General features: G+C 45.7%; 1 protein-coding gene across 3 annotated transcripts in view; it reads right to left on the reverse strand.

The window, feature by feature from the left end:
• ksr (kinase suppressor of ras) overlaps positions 1 to 18,382 on the reverse strand; it is a 29,176-nt gene that overhangs the window by 9,858 nt on the left and 936 nt on the right. For 2 of the 3 annotated variants that reach the window (XM_028180196.2, XM_028180198.2), the window contains exons 2-12: positions 17,222 to 17,359; positions 16,639 to 16,777; positions 16,001 to 16,129; positions 11,510 to 11,642; positions 10,224 to 10,329; positions 9,259 to 9,509; positions 7,395 to 7,477; positions 6,409 to 6,503; positions 5,572 to 5,713; positions 4,899 to 5,003; positions 3,841 to 3,947 (exon numbers count right to left, since the gene is read on the reverse strand). In XM_028180196.2, coding sequence (XP_028035997.2) covers positions 3,841 to 3,947; positions 4,899 to 5,003; positions 5,572 to 5,713; positions 6,409 to 6,503; positions 7,395 to 7,477; positions 9,259 to 9,509; positions 10,224 to 10,329; positions 11,510 to 11,642; positions 16,001 to 16,129; positions 16,639 to 16,777; positions 17,222 to 17,359 — 1,428 coding nt within the window. The remainder of the gene's footprint in view (positions 1 to 3,840; positions 3,948 to 4,898; positions 5,004 to 5,571; positions 5,714 to 6,408; positions 6,504 to 7,394; positions 7,478 to 9,258; positions 9,510 to 10,223; positions 10,330 to 11,509; positions 11,643 to 16,000; positions 16,130 to 16,638; positions 16,778 to 17,221; positions 17,360 to 18,382) is intronic. The other variant, XM_028180197.2, reaches the window with a different exon arrangement.

Here is an 18,382-nt window from a genome sequence, read left to right on the forward strand (position 1 = left end):
TTAGTACTGAGCGGGGAGCTCTGCGACTACACTATTGTTATATGCTTTGCGACTACTCCGACAATCCGCTTGGTCGGGTGAATGACCTTTTTTATTATTGAAGGATTATTGGTAGCCCGGAGGCCTCTCCAGTTTCAACAGGACAGGTGGGCGAGCAAAGGCTCAGTTAAGAGGGGTGGGATTTGCTAATAGCTGACCGAGCGCTTCCGAAGGAGACCTAACAACTCAAGAGCAGCTGCTTCATTCACGAATGAATCTACTACCGGATCTAACCGAAACTAAGCAGGCTGATGCATGGGCTAAGTTGTAGTCGAATTTTTTACCGAGTTCGATGAATACGTTCAGCGGGGTCCCTAAGCCAAGGGAACGACCTCAAGGCTCACCTGGAAAACGCAATGAATGCCGCCATCATCCTCGACACTCGAGGTCTACATTTTTATTGTATAGTAACTGTGCTAATTCTATTCCAAGTCATTCAATTCCGCTTTTGCAGATAGCCGTCGGAGCAATATTTTTGATTTTTGGTTTGGAAAGATTTTTTGATTTTGTTATATGAAGGTATATGATTTTGTTATATGCCACTGTCCACAAACCGTACAGCCCCGACCTAAGCCCTAATGATTTCTATACTTTCCCTAAAATAAAGAATAAATTGCGTGGACAGAGATTTTCATCACCTGAAGAAGCTGTCGACGCCTACAAAACGGCCATTTTGGAGACCCCAACTTCCGAATGGAATGGTTGCTTCAATGATTGGTTCCATCGTATGGAAAAATGTGTCAAATTTCGCGGAGAATACTTCGAAAAGCAATAAATACATTTTTAAATAGTAATGTTGTGTCACTTCGTTAATTCCCGAAATTTTCAGTGCCGCCCTCGTATGTATGAACATGTGCATATTTGTATTTATGGCAACGCCCGTTGATTCACTGAAGGATTGTACAATTAATAAGATAAAAAGTCGTTTTTCTCTATCCTCCTTTGAACCCGTACCCGACGAGCTAAGGTCTCACATTGACCATCACACCCCCTGTAGTGCGCTGGCGGCCGCGCGGCCCCCCGTGTGGGGGGGCGGGCTGTACGAGCGGTACTCACGCTGTTTTGTCGCGGCCAGCGCGCGTCCGTGTGCTTGTCGAGCGAGTCCGCGCGGCCCCCCGTGTGGGGGGGCGGGCTGTACGAGCGGTACTCACGCTGTTTTGTCGCGGCCAGCGCGCGTCCGTGTGCTTGTTGAGCGAGTCCGCGCGGCCCCCCGTGTGGGGGGGCGGGCTGTACGAGCGGTACTCACGCTGTTTTGTCGCGGCCAGCGCGCGTCCGTGTGCTTGTCGAGCGAGTCCGCGCGGCCCCCCGTGTGGGGGGGCGGGCTGTACGAGCGGTACTCACGCTGTTTTGTCGCGGCCAGCGCGCGTCCGTGTGCTTGTCGAGCGAGTCCGCGCGGCCCCCCGTGTGGGGGGGCGGGCTGTACGAGCGGTACTCACGCTGTTTTGTCGCGGCCAGCGCGCGTCCGTGTGCTTGTTGAGCGAGTCCGCGCGGCCCCCCGTGTGGGGGGGCGGGCTGTACGAGCGGTACTCACGCTGTTTTGTCGCGGCCAGCGCGCGTCCGTGTGCTTGTCGAGCGAGTCCGCGCGGCCCCCCGTGTGGGGGGGCGGGCTGTACGAGCGGTACTCACGCTGTTTTGTCGCGGCCAGCGCGCGTCCGTGTGCTTGTTGAGCGAGTCCGCGCGGCCCCCCGTGTGGGGGGGCGGGCTGTGCGAGCGGTACTCACGCTGTTTTGTCGCGGCCAGCGCGCGTCCGTGTGCTTGTTGAGCGAGTCCGCGCGGCCCCCCGTGTGGGGGGGCGGGCTGTACGAGCGGTACTCACGCTGTTTTGTCGCGGCCAGCGCGCGTCCGTGTGCTTGTTGAGCGAGTCCGCGCGGCCCCCCGTGTGGGGGGGCGGGCTGTACGAGCGGTACTCACGCTGTTTTGTCGCGGCCAGCGCGCGTCCGAGTGCTTGTTGAGCGAGTCCGCGCGGCCCCCGTGTGGGGGGCGGGCTGTACGAGCGGTACTCACGCTGTTTTGTCGCGGCCAGCGCGCGTCCGAGTGCTTGTCGAGCGAGTCCGCGCGGCCCCCGTGTGGGGGGCGGGCTGTACGAGCGGTACTCACGCTGTTTTGTCGCGGCCAGCGCGCGTCCGTGTGCTTGTTGAGCGAGTCCGCGCGGCCCCCGTGTGGGGGGCGGGCTGTACGAGCGGTACTCACGCTGTTTTGTCGCGGCCAGCGCGCGTCCGTGTGCTTGTTGAGCGAGTCCGCGCGGCCCCCCGTGTGGGGGGGCGGGCTGTACGAGCGGTACTCACGCTGTTTTGTCGCGGCCAGCGCGCGTCCGTGTGCTTGTCGAGCGAGTCCGCGCGGCCCCCGTGTGGGGGGCGGGCTGTACGAGCGGTACTCACGCTGTTTTGTCGCGGCCAGCGCGCGTCCGTGTGCTTGTTGAGCGAGTCCGCGCGGCCCCCGTGTGGGGGGCGGGCTGTACGAGCGGTACTCACGCTGTTTTGTCGCGGCCAGCGCGCGTCCGTGTGATTGTTGAGCGAGTCCGCGCGGCCCCCCGTGTGGGGGGGCGGGCTGTACGAGCGGTACTCACGCTGTTTTGTCGCGGCCAGCGCGCGTCCGTGTGCTTGTTGAGCGAGTCCGCGCGGCCCCCCGTGTGGGGGGGCGGGCTGTACGAGCGGTACTCACGCTGTTTTGTCGCGGCCAGCGCGCGTCCGAGTGCTTGTCGAGCGAGTCCGCGCGGCCCCCCGTGTGGGGGGGCGGGCTGTACGAGCGGTACTCACGCTGTTTTGTCGCGGCCAGCGCGCGTCCGTGTGCTTGTTGAGCGAGTCCGCGCGGCCCCCCGTGTGGGGGGGCGGGCTGTACGAGCGGTACTCACGCTGTTTTGTCGCGGCCAGCGCGCGTCCGAGTGCTTGTCGAGCGAGTCCGCGCGGCCCCCCGTGTGGGGGGGCGGGCTGTACGAGCGGTACTCACGCTGTTTTGTCGCGGCCAGCGCGCGTCCGTGTGCTTGTTGAGCGAGTCCGCGCGGCCCCCCGTGTGGGGGGGCGGGCTGTACGAGCGGTACTCACGCTGTTTTGTCGCGGCCAGCGCGCGTCCGTGTGCTTGTCGAGCGAGTCCGCGCGGCCCCCCGTGTGGGGGGGCGGGCTGTACGAGCGGTACTCACGCTGTTTTGTCGCGGCCAGCGCGCGTCCGTGTGCTTGTTGAGCGAGTCCGCGCGGCCCCCCGTGTGGGGGGGCGGGCTGTACGAGCGGTACTCACGCTGTTTTGTCGCGGCCAGCGCGCGTCCGTGTGATTGTTGAGCGAGTCCGCGCGGCCCCCCGTGTGGGGGGGCGGGCTGTACGAGCGGTACTCACGCTGTTTTGTCGCGGCCAGCGCGCGTCCGTGTGCTTGTTGAGCGAGTCCGCGCGGCCCCCCGTGTGGGGGGGCGGGCTGTACGAGCGGTACTCACGCTGTTTTGTCGCGGCCAGCGCGCGTCCGAGTGCTTGTCGAGCGAGTCCGCGCGGCCCCCCGTGTGGGGGGGCGGGCTGTACGAGCGGTACTCACGCTGTTTTGTCGCGGCCAGCGCGCGTCCGTGTGCTTGTTGAGCGAGTCCGCGCGGCCCCCCGTGTGGGGGGGCGGGCTGTACGAGCGGTACTCACGCTGTTTTGTCGCGGCCAGCGCGCGTCCGTGTGCTTGTTGAGCGAGTCCGCGCGGCCCCTCGTGTGGGGGGGCGGGCTGTACGAGCGGTACTCACGCTGTTTTGTCGCGGCCAGCGCGCGTCCGTGTGCTTGTTGAGCGAGTCCGCGCGGCCCCCCGTGTGGGGGGGCGGGCTGTACGAGCGGTACTCACGCTGTTTTGTCGCGGCCAGCGCGCGTCCGAGTGCTTGTCGAGCGAGTCCGCGCGGCCCCCGCTGTCCGTCGAGCCGGATCCAGTCAGGGACAGCTCGCGGGTGACCTCTGAACAACAACACATCCCAACCTTAATAATTGCAACAAGATAATGAAGCAAGTTTATTTAAAGAGGAAAATAGTTAATATATATTTTATAGACTTTTAATGTGAACTAATCAGATTTCGATCACTAATAATGTTTTATCCCTAGCATGAAGGCACGAATACATGTGCGTCCGGGAGGCCGCTCGCAGCAACGAGGATCATTATTTTCAAAGAGTGTCATTCACTAGACTATTGGAAAAAATAATAATACTGGGTTATTCTCAAGGTTACGCGAAAACGACGTTAAGCAGTTTCGTAGATCACATCCAAAAAACTTTTGCTACAATTTTTTATATATGTCGTGGTTAATGAGTAATATAAAGTAGTACTAGTAATATAAAGACGTTGTTTTGACTATTATTTTAAATGATGAAATGTTGTTTTGATAAATATCGCAAAATGTAGGGTAGACTCCGTAACGCCACAGTATAAAATGGCGGTACGTGGACAGAGTCGTGGCATTCCGCGTCAGACAGTCATTCAGTCCGTATCGGACGGTCCGTCCATCTCAGTCAGTGAGTCTCTGGCAGGCAGTCAGTCTGTCGGTATGTGGAACGAAACTGTCGGTTTACCCTGTCATTGTGGAAGTTGTGTGTTGAGTTTCAATAATTATTATTCAAAAAGTTTTATTGACTAAACTGAGTTCAACCCAATACCAGTGATGACGGAAACTACCGCTCAGCCATCCCTGGCCTGGTGCCCCGCGACGACATATATATATTTTAGTTCTTTGAATTTTCCACTGCATTAGTTTAGAGGAAAATTTTGCTTTATAGCATTGAAGATACATGGCCGATACAGCGCGATCGCACACGATATTTCCTTACGTGACGGCACACGACATCGTTCCCGTAGCTAATTTTGCTTGGAGGGGGGTTGGGGGGGGGAGTCTGTCACTAAAAACGTACGTACCGTTTTTATTACTATTCGTGTGTTCCTCCTTGTGCTCCGCTATCGACTTGGCGGGCGACTGCACGACCGTCGGGTGGTTCGGACTCGACGCGGGAGTTTTTACTTCTGGTACGAAATTAATGAGGCATAAGTGGTGTGTGACACATAACCCGACACACAAACGAACTGGGGGACTTTCTGGTGCTGTCCAGCGCTTGGGAACCACCAGCCAGACACGAGACTAATCTCAATGGAATCTTGAAGTCGTCATGGCTTAAAGGATGAGTTCGAATGCCGCAGACGGGTACCAATTTTTCTAATGAAATACGTAGTTGACAAATGTTCACGATTGACTTTCACGGTGAAGGAATAACACCGTGTAATAAAAATCAAACCCGCAAAATTAATAATTTGCGTAATTACTGCTGGTAGGACCTCTTGTGATTTCGCACGGGTGGGTACCACCACTCAGCCTATTTCTGCCGTGAAGCAGATTCGTTTTGAATGTCGGGGCATACTAAGACCTTAGCACTCGTATGTCAAGGTAGGTGGCGGTATTTACGTTGTAGATGTCTATAGGCTTCGATAACCACTTAACATCAGGTGGGGTGTGAGCTCATCCACCAATATATGCAAAAAAAATCGAAACCGATAAACTACGGGCACTACGCCTTACAATAATAGCCTCCCGTACCTGGGAAGTGGAACTTGTGCGGCGGGTGCGGGGCGGGCAGGGGGGCGGGCTGCGGGGTGGCGGCGGGCTGCAGCGCGGGGGAGGAGGGCGTGGAGCTGTTGCACGACGAGTTGTTGGACGACGAGTCCGCGCCGCTGCCGGCCTGCGTCCACAGCCATAGATAATTAATACACATAATATAATGACAAAGTTATGACAGGGAAAAAAAAAAAATTGCTAACGATTTTCTAGAATTATTATTTGGATAATCGTCCCAAATTGGAGGACAATACATTTTAGTTCGAGTTATATCAGAGTATTTTGTTGCTTAGTGCATTTATAGCAATACAAAGGAAAGTTTACTAACAATGCGACAAAAAAAAAACGCTTCCTCAAAATTTTTGGCACTACATGCGAATGACTTGACTTCTGGGCATAGAATCGGAGGTTCAATCAACCAACAAATCACAATAAGACCTCAGAAACAGTTTTATTAGCTCTTTGTCGGGATATCCAATATGTGTATATTCGAGGCCGTCAGCGTAAAAGTGGCCTAACCCATAATTTTTCATATTCGTGCTTTATAATATGCTTATTGCAATTTATTTAAAATATAATAAATTTTGACGCAAAACCAGCCTGTCCCTAGTTTCACCCATAGATAATAGATGGCCTTGTAAGCATTATTTTTGTGCGTATTGTTTTTGCGTACGAAGCAGTGTAAAAGTAAATTCAAACCTCATTATCTCCAACTATGTTAAGCTTAGGGTAATTTTGCAATGATGGCCTCATTTAAACGTGTATAGTACGTATAGTGGGGGGGAATGATGGATGAGCTGGTGGTGGTGGTGTACTGACCGCGTGGTGCAGCGCGGGCGGCGCGCGGTGGCGGCGTCGCGGGCGCCCGGTGAGCGAGGCCAGCAGCCCCGCGCCGCGCGTGTAGCTGTACCCCCCTGCGGACACGATCAGATCATTGAAGGCAACACCACTAAGTTCCACAGCCCACTGAGTTTCTCGCCGGATCTTCTCAATGGGTCGCGATTCCGATTCGGTGGTAGATTCTGCGATGCACTGCTCTTACTAGGGCTAGTGTTAGCAACGTCGTCAGGTTAGAGTCCCGTGAGCTCATCTACTCGTTCTGTGAATCTAGTATAGCCCCTCGAGGCTACTAGAATAGGTAGGAAAAAATACTAAGTGCTCGACTGACGACAGATTACAGATCCTCGCTGATAATTATACTAGTTCTATTATTGCGCCCCCGCTTAGTTATCTAATTATAATAAGACTTTGACTACGTGTCCAGAGGTGTTCGCTTGTGATGTCCGTGGACTCCAGGAGCCACTTAACACCGGATGGACCGTGAGATCTTCTGCGGGCTACTCGTGTACGTTACTAACGGAAATTGAGTACAAGCCCGCGAAACGAATGATAGTGCTTAAGTCATTAGTCGGTAGGATTGTTTATCCGGTACTGAATGCAAAAGAACATTTGTCTTTTTGGCCAGTAGCGCCACGCCGTAGTAAAAAGTACCGTCGACAAAAACGTCTTCTTTTTGTTGTTGACATTTAAACGATTGCTATTTAACTTCTTCCGGGACATCTACATATGTGTACGTTTTACAAATTATTATTTATATATTTAATTCTACGCTAAATTACCACATATGTGAAAATATATTTTTTTAATAAATAGTCAATATTTTTGTTAATTTTTTGTACTTATTTGTTTTCAATATAAAATAAACAAATTACAATGCAAAAAATAAAATTTTTAAAATTCCTCTCTGAAAAGATTAAATTATAAATCAGTACAATATGTAGTTTTCTAAATACAACAAGACTGACCGTCTTTATGGAACTTCTCTTTGAACGCCACAACGAACTCTGGGGGCAGGCCGCACGAAGGAGGCACCTTACTTTCACAATCCCTGTTGACAAAACAACAATATTAAAACTGGGAATAAAAATGTTTATCATTAAATTGGCATTAACTTATTTCTTTTTTTACAATCTGTACTGATACGATTTAAGTGAACAATTGCCTGTAATTTTAACTGCACTAATGAACAAGCCCATCTAGAATTAAGTTACTGAGCCTCATAGACAATGTGGATGGAGCTACGCATCTTGAAACGCGAGATCAAAAATTTAATTACTTATTTATTTATTTGACTCAATGCATTCGGTGATGCAGTAGATAGCGCCCCTGAATGTCGCGCTGACGGTCATAGGTTCGATTCCCACATCGGGCAAACATTCGTGTGATGAACAGGTTTGTTTGCTCTTTATCTGGTTGTCTATTGTCTATATATGTATATAAAATATGTAGACGTATATAAGTATGTTTGTCGGTCTCTGATACCCATAAAACAGGGTTAACCCTAAATTAGGGCCAGATGAGCGTGCTTGGTTTGTTCCCAGTTATTATTATTATTACTTATTCGCCCAATGTATGTCAAGGCGCCAGTAACTACGATAAATATAACTTCTTCCCGGTAAAATTTGTATTACTGTTATTCCTTTAGGGCTTAGGGTCTCTGAACATGTCTTAAGTACGTATGTCTTCAGAGAATTCGGTACCAGTCAGCTGGATTTGTAAGCCCACATCGTCATGTAGCTTTCGATACGTGTCTTAGGCCACGACTTTATATTACGAGGAAGCTGTAGAAGTAGCTCGAGGTTATCTCCCAGTCTCGTCACATGAATGACTTCAGAGACTAATATCGTACAAGAGCCTTCATCAAATAACAATTCAACTATATAATAATATATGTTACATACACGACAAAAAATGTAAGAGCTAAAAAAAGAATTTTTTATTACGTTACTGACGTTACGGTATGAGCGTGCGAGAGGGACAACATGATGCGCCCACTCTTTCACACAAGCACTTTTAAATTAAGCTTGTCATTTCGTACCTTTAGAACTGAAGAGGTTTAACTATTACATATATATAAAAGTTTTAAGAAAATGAGTTTTAAACTTTTTAACCACTTACAAACGTATTCTATCAGTTTATAAAATTTAAATATTATATTTAAATTATTAATATTATATTTAAATTTTAGTTAGAAATGGTAAAAATACACTTTCAATCTCTTTTAAATCTGGCGCATATTTTAAACTTTAAGATAATATGCGCTTTAAGGCTTAAAGTATTATTATGAAACCTGAAAGAATAAACAAATTCTTCAATTAGATTTTTTACATTTATCAAAAAAAAAAACAATAATTTTGTATTAAGCCACTTCCAATTCTCATTTGGATTCTGTTCACAAGGATATCTTTTGAATATCAAAACGGTGCGTCGCCCGTTAGTCGGATACAGTATCGTGTAACGGTCACCTGCTGTTTGTTTGCATCATCATTTATTATTTCCAAACTGTTGATGTATTATGTGTATGTAAGTATATTAGTATGTATTGTATGTAAATATGTTTATTGGTATATATTTCGTATTATATGTAAACGGTATATATTTTGGTTATTGTATGTATATATTTTCTATAATAATGTATTATCTGTAGTACACCGCAACATACCTGCTATATTTTTATATTTTCTAGAATTTCTGTAAATTAAACGGTTGTCTGGAAGAGATCGCTTTTAGCGATAAGACCGCCTATTGTACAAATGTATCTTTTTTAAATTGTTTTTTGAATGTAAATTGTTTTGGTGTGCAATAAAGTGTATTCTCTCTCTCTCTCACCTGTGACATTTGAACTTGCACTCCTTGCACTTGAGGCCGGAGCCGAAGAGCATCTGCTTGTCGCAGTAGTCGCACGTGGCGATCATGTTGAAGGTCTTGGTGAAGCGGTGCGCGATGTCGTGCGCCATGCAGCGGCTCACGGTCGGCGTGCGCGGCGCCGGCTGCGGCCCGCCCGCCCGCGCCCGCGCCCGCTCCGCCTCCTCGCCGCCCGCCCGGCTCGGCACCGGACACCGCTCGCAGCGCCGCGCCGTCTAGCATCACCGATGAACATTTTTATTACTAAGGTGTGTGGACGAGCTCACAGCCCACCTGATGTTAAGTGGTTACTAGAGCCCATAGACATCTACGACGTAAATGCGCCGCCCACCTTGAGACATAAGTTCTAAGGTCTCAAGTATAGTTACAACGGCTGCCCCACCCTTCGAACCGAAACGCATTACTACTTCACGGCAGAAATAGGCAGGGTGGTGGTACCCACCCGCGCGGACTCACAAGAGATCCTACCACCAGTAATTACGCAAATTATAATTTTGCGGGTTTGATTTTTATTACACTGTGTTATTCCTTGACCGTGGAAGTCAATCGTGAACATTTGTTGAGTACGTATTTTATTAGAAAAATTGGTACCCGCCTGCGGGGTTCGAACACCGATGCATCACTCAACACAAATGCACCGGACGTCTTATCCTTTAGGCCACGACGACTCATAGACGGCTTGCGGCTTTGCGGTAGACAGCAGCTTGGCTCTGCAACCGGCATTGCTGAAGTCCATGGGCGACGGTGACCATTCACCTCAAATAGCTTGAAGAAATATGAATTTTCGTGTTTTTGTTTGATCCAACAATTTGATCAAACTGTTGATTAAAAATTTAGCGTATGTGTTGCGAGGGCTCATTTGTTGTTGCGGAAACAACAACTTTTGCCCCTCAATATCATAGATACTATACACATCACAGTATACTGACATGGTTATTGTACTGGTGCAGCGGTCGATGCAGCGGCGTGTTGTCGGGCTCGTGCGGGGACGCGGGGGGACTGCCCCCTCCTACCGCTGACGACTGGCTGTTGTCACTGTCAATATAAAGCAATCATTTTAAAAAGTCTTTCAGTTTATTGGACTATGATTTATGGTAATAATAGAATATGTAGTTATGATGAACGGTTTCTCTTCCTACGTAGGCCGGAAGGGATCATGAATCCATTATGACTTCATGAGGACAAATATTTTTAAAACAGATAACCGCAAATCTTCAAATTATAATAATGCCAAAAACGAACTGGGAATCTTCTTCTTTTTCTCCACCTTATCCCACTAGGTGGGGTCGGGACAGCTAACTTTTCTCTTCCATTCTCTTCTATCAGCCGTCATCTCAACACTCACTCCTCTCTCTCTCATATCGTCATTCACACACTCCATCCATGTCTTCTTCGGTCGACCTCTTCCCCCTCTACCTTGCACTACCATTTCCATACATCTCCTAGTCACATGTATCTTCTCTCTACGCATCACATGTCCATACCACGCTAACCGTCCGCTCCTTAATTTGTTGCTTACCGGGGCCACTTTCACACTTCCTCAATTCCCTTCCTCGTTCACCAAAAACGAACTGGGAATATTGACCAAAAAATTTATAATATAAGTATTTACGTTCACAAACTATTTGAACGGTAGTACTAGAATCGGGCAATGATTTAATTCGCTCATCATTTTACTGACTGGGGGAGGTCAATGTATAATAACACCCCCATTTCCTCCCGTGGATGTGGTAAAAGGCGACTAATATATCAATTTCCTTGTGGCAGGGCGAATTATGGGTCCGCATGGGTAGGTACCACGAGCATGCCGAGAAGGGATCACGCATTTCGGTTCGAAGGGTAGAACAGCCTTTACACAATACAGTCGACACGTCCAAGGTTAATAGCGGGATAACACTTTACGCGGTCTGCGGGCTTCAATTACCACTTAGCACCGGTGTGCTCAGTGCGAGTTTTTTAACGTTCTCGATAGCGTAAAAGTTGGAACAGCGCCCCTAGCGGCAAACGTACGCAAACGTTTCAACTCCATACAAACTTGAGTTAACTTTTACGCGATCGTGAACGTTAAAAAACTCGCACTGAGTACACTGGTGTGCCTTAATCTCGTTCACTTGTTCAATAACAATAGTCCTTTTTGCGCTATTCAATATTAAGTACAGTTTAACTTTTTTCTTTTACAACAAGAGAATTCAATTGTCTTCAGAACGGTACGTGCCTATGATCCGAAGCATCGGGCTTCACGGACAACTGCGATTCGTGAGACCTGGACTTGATGAGGGGAGCGTCGGGAGGCGGCAGGCTCGCGTTCTGCTTCCGCTTGCTCACCGGTGTCGTTGGAGATTTGCCACCTGGAAACAATAAAGAATAAAGAAGTCGTTGTGGCCTAAAGGATAAGACGTCCGGTGCATTCGTGTGTAGCGATGCACCGGTGTTCGAATCCCGCAGGCGGGTACCAATTTTTCTAATGAAATACGTACTCAACAAATGTTCACGATTGACTTCCACGGTGAAGGAATAACATCGTGTAATAAAAATCAAACCCGCAAAATTATAATTTGCGTAATCACTGGTGGTAGGACCTCTTGGGAGTCCGCACGGGTAGGTATCACCACCCCGCCTATTTCCGCCGTGAAGCAGTTATGCGTTTCGGTTCGAAGGGTGGGGTAGCCGTTGTAACTATACTGAGATCTTAGAACTTATATCTCGAGGTGGGTGGCGCATTTACGTTGTAGATGTCTATGGGCTCCAGTAACCACTTAACACCAGGTGGGCTGTGAGCTAGTCCATCCATCAAAGCTATAAAAAAATTAAAAAAAAACCATCAACTCTGGCAACGCGTATGGCCAACCAGTATGTTTGAGAACAATTATTCATTTATTTGCTTTAGACGTCTTGCAACCTGGAAGCAAGAGGCTTTATGGTACCATAACGACCAATGTCGCGACTTTGGCAGGTCAATTTGACCACTCAATCCCATCAAGGGACTCTCGACACCCCAAATATCAACTGGTACAAGTACTCTTACAGGATCTTAAATGGTACGATTCTTTATTGGTAAACGACAGACTTTGGCTTTAAAATGACAAAAGTCTGACCTAGCGTGGAATACTTGCATCTCTAGGCTGGAACTCCAACTATTAAGATCCATTTGACATATGCCGTGGTTTAGACAAAACGTTGAAATACCGGTCATGTAAGTGTAAAGACGAGGTATGGAGTTTTCACATATTAGTACGCCAGCGGCCCACGGGTAGAGTAGTGAGATGCTTACGCGTTGGATACAAAGACATAAACGTTAATGTTATGACAAAAATGATATTAAATTATATTAATACATCACTTCAAAAGGACTTTTTACTAACGCCTACCCTATTTTTCGATGAAGCTATAACTTTTCTCGACCAAAGGGTTGGATAGCACCACTTTACTCTAAGGTGGTTTAGCGGCATTCACCTTTAAGACACGGGTGGTCCTCAACTGGTTTGCCAATAAACATTAGCGAGAACTATGTTCATAAATGCTCAATGTTCTCAGTCTGTTACACGAGCCTACGCCATTAACAATTCCAAACAGACTGCGCAGCCGAAATATCTCTTTAGGCTACATGGGGATTGTTGCGTTGTGGTGAATGAGAGTGGACTGTATTATTAGTTGAGATATATTTATTAATTCATAAGTGACAAATTAAAGATATATGAAATCGATGTGTCGCCCATGGCGGCTGGAAATGAAAAGGGGTAAAGTGTCATAGCGGACGTCGCTCGTTACACTTTTGACGTTCCGGATTCAAACAGAGATAGGTAGAGTATTTTTTTTTCCACATATGGTTTTCTATGTAATTTGGCTATGGCTAATATGACCGACGTCACTACACCCATTTCTATTATAAATGTTTCCAAACACAATGCGTAACGGAAATAGCCCCTTGGACTACAAGGGAATACGTAGGAAAAAAAATATTTAAATATGGTGTTTTATCTGACTATAGCTAATATGACTATAACGTCATTTCATCAAGTTCGACTACAAAAGTGCCCAAACACAGTGCGTAGCTGAAATAGTCCCGTAGACTACCAGCGAAAAAGAAAGCGAAAAGATTTCAAATTTGGTGTTTTATCTAGTTGGCTATGGCTATGACGTCATTTTACCGAGCTCGACTACAAACGTGAACGGAAATATGATCCACCACCTACGTCAAACAAGTTTTACATTTCAATCTGTCTAGACATTTATATGAAAGACGTCACTGCATCGATTCCGCTACACAACATATCGATATGTGTGTGATGACATATAATTATGCGTCTTGCGTCACGTCAAAATTATAATAGACAAAATATCCTACATTCTAAGTGAATGTCCCTTTTTGTACATAGATCGATGGATACGAACTCATCGATTACGACGAAGATTTCGAAGAGCAAACTATAAACACAACCCACTGACTTTCTCGCCGGATCTTCTCAGTGGATCACGACAGCGATCCGGTGGTAGATTCTGCGAAGCAGTGCTCTTGCTAGTGTTAGCCAGTTTTCTCAGGTCGAGCCCGTGAGCTCACTTAACCGTCCGCGCGAGGATTTAATAGCCCCTTAGGCTACCAGCGAATAGGAAGAAAGAAATACGAACTTCTAAACGGCTAGACCGATTTTTATATACAAAAAGAATGGATAATCCTGAAATACCTCAAAGTAGAGCTACCGGGGATACAAAATAAAAAATAAAACCGTAAAAAATCCTTTTTTAATTATTCAGAATTTTTTTTATTAGAAATTTGATTTTCACATTTAGGACAGAACAAACGTCTGTTGGGTCTGCTAGTTTATTTATTTATCGGTGCATTTTCCTGAGATAAAAGAATTGATTTTGTAACTCTCTGTTTCTTCACAAGGTTTATAGATGCATTTAATATAACGGCCTTCTGGTGTAGTGGTAAGTGACATGGTCACTACACAAGGGGGTCGCGGGTTCGAATCCCGGCAAGGGGAGATATTTGTATGATAAATATAAATGTCTTTTCCAGGGTTATGGATGTATATTAAATATATGTATGTGTATAATAAAAATCTTACATTTATTTCCGTTATCTGGTACCTGTAACACAAGTTCTTTACGAACTTATCACGGGACCAGTTAACGTGGCGTGATTGTTAGTAAATATTTATTTATTAATATTTATTGATGGGCGCTAGCACAAAAAATTTATACGTAAAATCATGAACCAGCTAATAAACCGTCTATTGTTGTCGAAATACCCGTAGCTATCTAGGGCGTCTTATTTCCCACTACAAGAGTCGAGAATATCATAAAGACATAATTATAGTTCGTGTACATGTGACCGATCAATTCTGAGACCAAAGACCGCCTGAATTGAGACTTAATTCGGAAATCTGTTGATAGGTGCTTTGACCGTTGTTACAGTTGGACAATACGGTCCTTGAATATGATTACGGTGACGTCATCGGGTCGCTGTGAATTAGAAATCAGTGAACGGAAACCCACCGGAGCTATCCGCGCGTGCCACAGTGACGTCAAACGCATACGATTTGCGTACCATTCCCGTTTATTTACATACGATTTTATAAGGCACGATAAATTCGATTATAATTTTTGATAAGGAGTTACGACTATAAGCGTTAGTTTTTTTTCCTACCTAAGCTGAGAGCCTTGAGAGGCTATATCAGAGTAACCTTAACTATTAGGTGAGCTCAGGGGCTCAAACCTGATGACGTTGCTAACACGAACCCTAGCAAGAGCCGTGCTTCGCAGAATCTACCATCGGATCGGAAACGCGGCCCACTGAGTAGATCCGGCGAGAAACTCAGTGGGCTAAGCGTTAGTATAGACCGAACCAAAACATAAATAACTAAACAAAAAAAAACACCAAATCAAAAAAATTTAAATATTTTACGCTATTATTTGGTGGGTACCACATACCACCACACTGCACAGGCCCGCGTATCGCTCACCATGAGCCAATTCGATCGAGAAACGGATAAAATAGTATGCTATTTTACCATGTCATTTTGTCCAATCTGGTCAAGTCGTTATTACACCGAGCCATCAATGGGACACTAGGTGACTAATGCCTAGGACGGCAAAATAGTCACCTATCATTTTCATAGTCAAAAAGTATAATAATTGCTTACGTAGGTACTTCAATGAGCGAAAATAGGCCGAACTGAGCGGAAATAGTTTAGCAATCTTAAGTTTGGAAATCAGATTTTCTTCAACATTTCAATTGTTAAATTTGAAAATCCAAAACTAAACCATGTAGGTTAAGTAATTATGGTTTTAAATACCATAGCACTTTTATCAACTATAAGCGATATGTTATATATGTTTTATTCATCAATTATTCTCCGGCCTTTTACTTAACTAATACAAGATATAGGTAATGGGCAGAGGTGCTCGGGCAGCTGTTAGCAAATCCCTCCTATCCTGGCTGAGCTTTTGCTCGCGCACCTGAGTATTCCTTTGATCATAAAAAAAAGGTAGTATGTATTGTTCACTATGCCCCAGGGCGGCACTTAAGGGAATTCCGGCTCTGGCTGCATGATCCGGCCATGTTTTTTTTTATTGCCTTTGTAGGCAGACGAGCATACGGCCCACCTGATGGTAAGTGGTCACCGTCGCTCATGGACGTCAGCAATGCCAGGAGCAGAGCCAAGCCGCTGCCTACCGTGACGCGCCCCTACCAGTAAGGTACCTTTCTTGATGTGCGCAGCGTGGGTCTCGTGGCGCGGGCGGTGCGGGCGGGGCGAGGCGCGCACGTGCCGCTCCCACGAGTCCCAAAACAGCTGGAGCTCCGTGTTGGCGTCGCCGCGACTCAACGACTCTGTAACAAGCACGAACAACGTTCATTCGTAGCTAGTGACGCAGATGTCATCTATGTCAACATGCACCGAAACAACAGCAGATTGACTCGTCCTGGACGGAAATAATAATTAATTAACTGACTCAATTAATTGATATTAAAATAAGAGTTAATATGAAATATTATCATCAAGTCTCACAAGAATCTCTTGAATGTAATCAAAAATACTTTTATAGTTTTAATCTCCTATTTATTGTTTTTGACATTTCAATACTTTAATGTTCGTGATGATTGACGACAGAGGTGTTTTTCATCGAGATTTAAATATTGTGCTAATTGTCATCGAATTTTCTACATCATTTAATTCGCCGAAGCGTCAGAATAAACCATATGAAAATAATAAAGGCTAGAATCAACTGTAAAAGCAGTTATTATTAAAGAAATTTAGCGATTATAGCAAATTCAGTGACAAATTAATTAAGACTCACATAAAATTGTTGAAATAAAATATTTTAACTATAAATGTTTACCCATATAAGTTCTTAATCGTTGCATGGCTCGACACAATCGGAGCACCTCCTCTTCGCGCGCCTCCGCCAGTATCAGCCGCATTTCGGCGTCTGACCGTTCTCGTAGGCTCTCCAATGTTGATACCCTTGATAAGACCACCTGAAATATTGTTAGATTTGAGCGTGATGCCTAAAGATCAATGGAGTCAATCTTGTACACATTCCAAACCAACAGACAAAACATACTCTGCGTCACTAATCACAATCAGTTGATACATTAATCATAGACACTATCTAGAGTTTCTCCACAGATTTTATCAATGAGTTGCGATTCCGACTCGGCTGTTGATTTTGTGAAGCATTGCTCTTGCTAGGGCTTGCTAGGCAAATTCTCTCAGATTGAGCCTGTGAGCTCACCTACCTGTCTGCAAGAAGCAGGAATAGCGGATTTGGGAACAGGCTATATTTACTCGTTTTTTTTTTAATGGTTCACTGGTATCCACAAAAATTAGCAAAGCAGTGCAGCACTGCTAAGTCTCAAACCCACCACCTCAACTTGATCTGATCTGAAAGCAAGTACCTATTGCTAGAGTTTTTGACTTACTTCAACAGATTCAGGTGAAAGCCCAACCACTCTGAGCCATTTCGCCAAATTCGGTACATTAGAGAACTTTAATCGTAACTGATCATCCAAATTTGCTTTGATCACTAGCTGCTGTGAGAAGTGCTTCACTAGTTTACCCTGAAAACAAAACCGAATTCAATTAAAAATAATAACCTAAATATTTAATTGTCGTATAAATACAATTACGGTCTTGAAAAGATGTATGTTCTCTACAATTTTTGATAAAACAGAGATTAAGGTTGTGTAAATTAAAGGAATCTCAGCTTGAATTACATTGTCTTAAGAGTCATATACTTGATAGAATAGCATCATAATGTTCAAATTCACTAATGTTCAACATTTTTTTTTATAGCTTAGATGGTTGGACAAGCTTACAGCCCACCTGGTATTAAGTGGTTACTGGAGCCCATAGACAACGTAAATGCGCCACCCACCTTGAGATGTAACTTCTAAGGTCTCAGTATAGTTACAACGACTACCCCACCCTTCAAACCGAAACGCATTACTGCTTCACGGCAGAAATAGGCGGGGTCGTGGTACCTACCCATGCGAACTCACAAGAGGCCCTACCACCAGTAATATACCACTACCAACATAACAGAAATTTAAAATAAAAAATTGAATTGAATCTGTAAACTAAATGAACATTAACTACGCACAAACACAAATGCACACAAACATTGAATCAAATAAACATGAATGACTTTCCAATCATATTTATGCCAATCAGTTTAATATAAGAAACTTATGTATTTATAATTGAATTAGTTTTTTTATTTATTGCTAGCATGGATGAATGAGTTCACTTTCTATTTAATTAAAAATAGTTAGTGAAGACCATGGACATGTGTGCCATGGAGAAGTGAATGCTGCCACCCACCTTGAGATCACCCTTCGAACTGGAATGCATGAATTCTTACAGCAGAAATAGGCAAGATGATAGTATCTACTCTTGCAAGATCACAACATGCCTTACCATAGTAAAAATGTCCCTTTTTTTTAAATCTGCAGGTTTGATTTTGTAGTTGATGGTTCTGTGACTTAGTGGCTTCCGCCAAACATTTAAGACAAAAGGTTCACTAAGCTTAAACTTTCTAAAACAACTAATTTTTATATATGATTTGCAAATGCTGTATTTGC

Source organism: Bombyx mandarina, chromosome 08, assembly GCF_030267445.1.
Source record: "Bombyx mandarina strain Sakado chromosome 08, ASM3026744v2".
NCBI classification, from domain to species: Eukaryota; Metazoa; Arthropoda; class Insecta; order Lepidoptera; family Bombycidae; genus Bombyx; species Bombyx mandarina.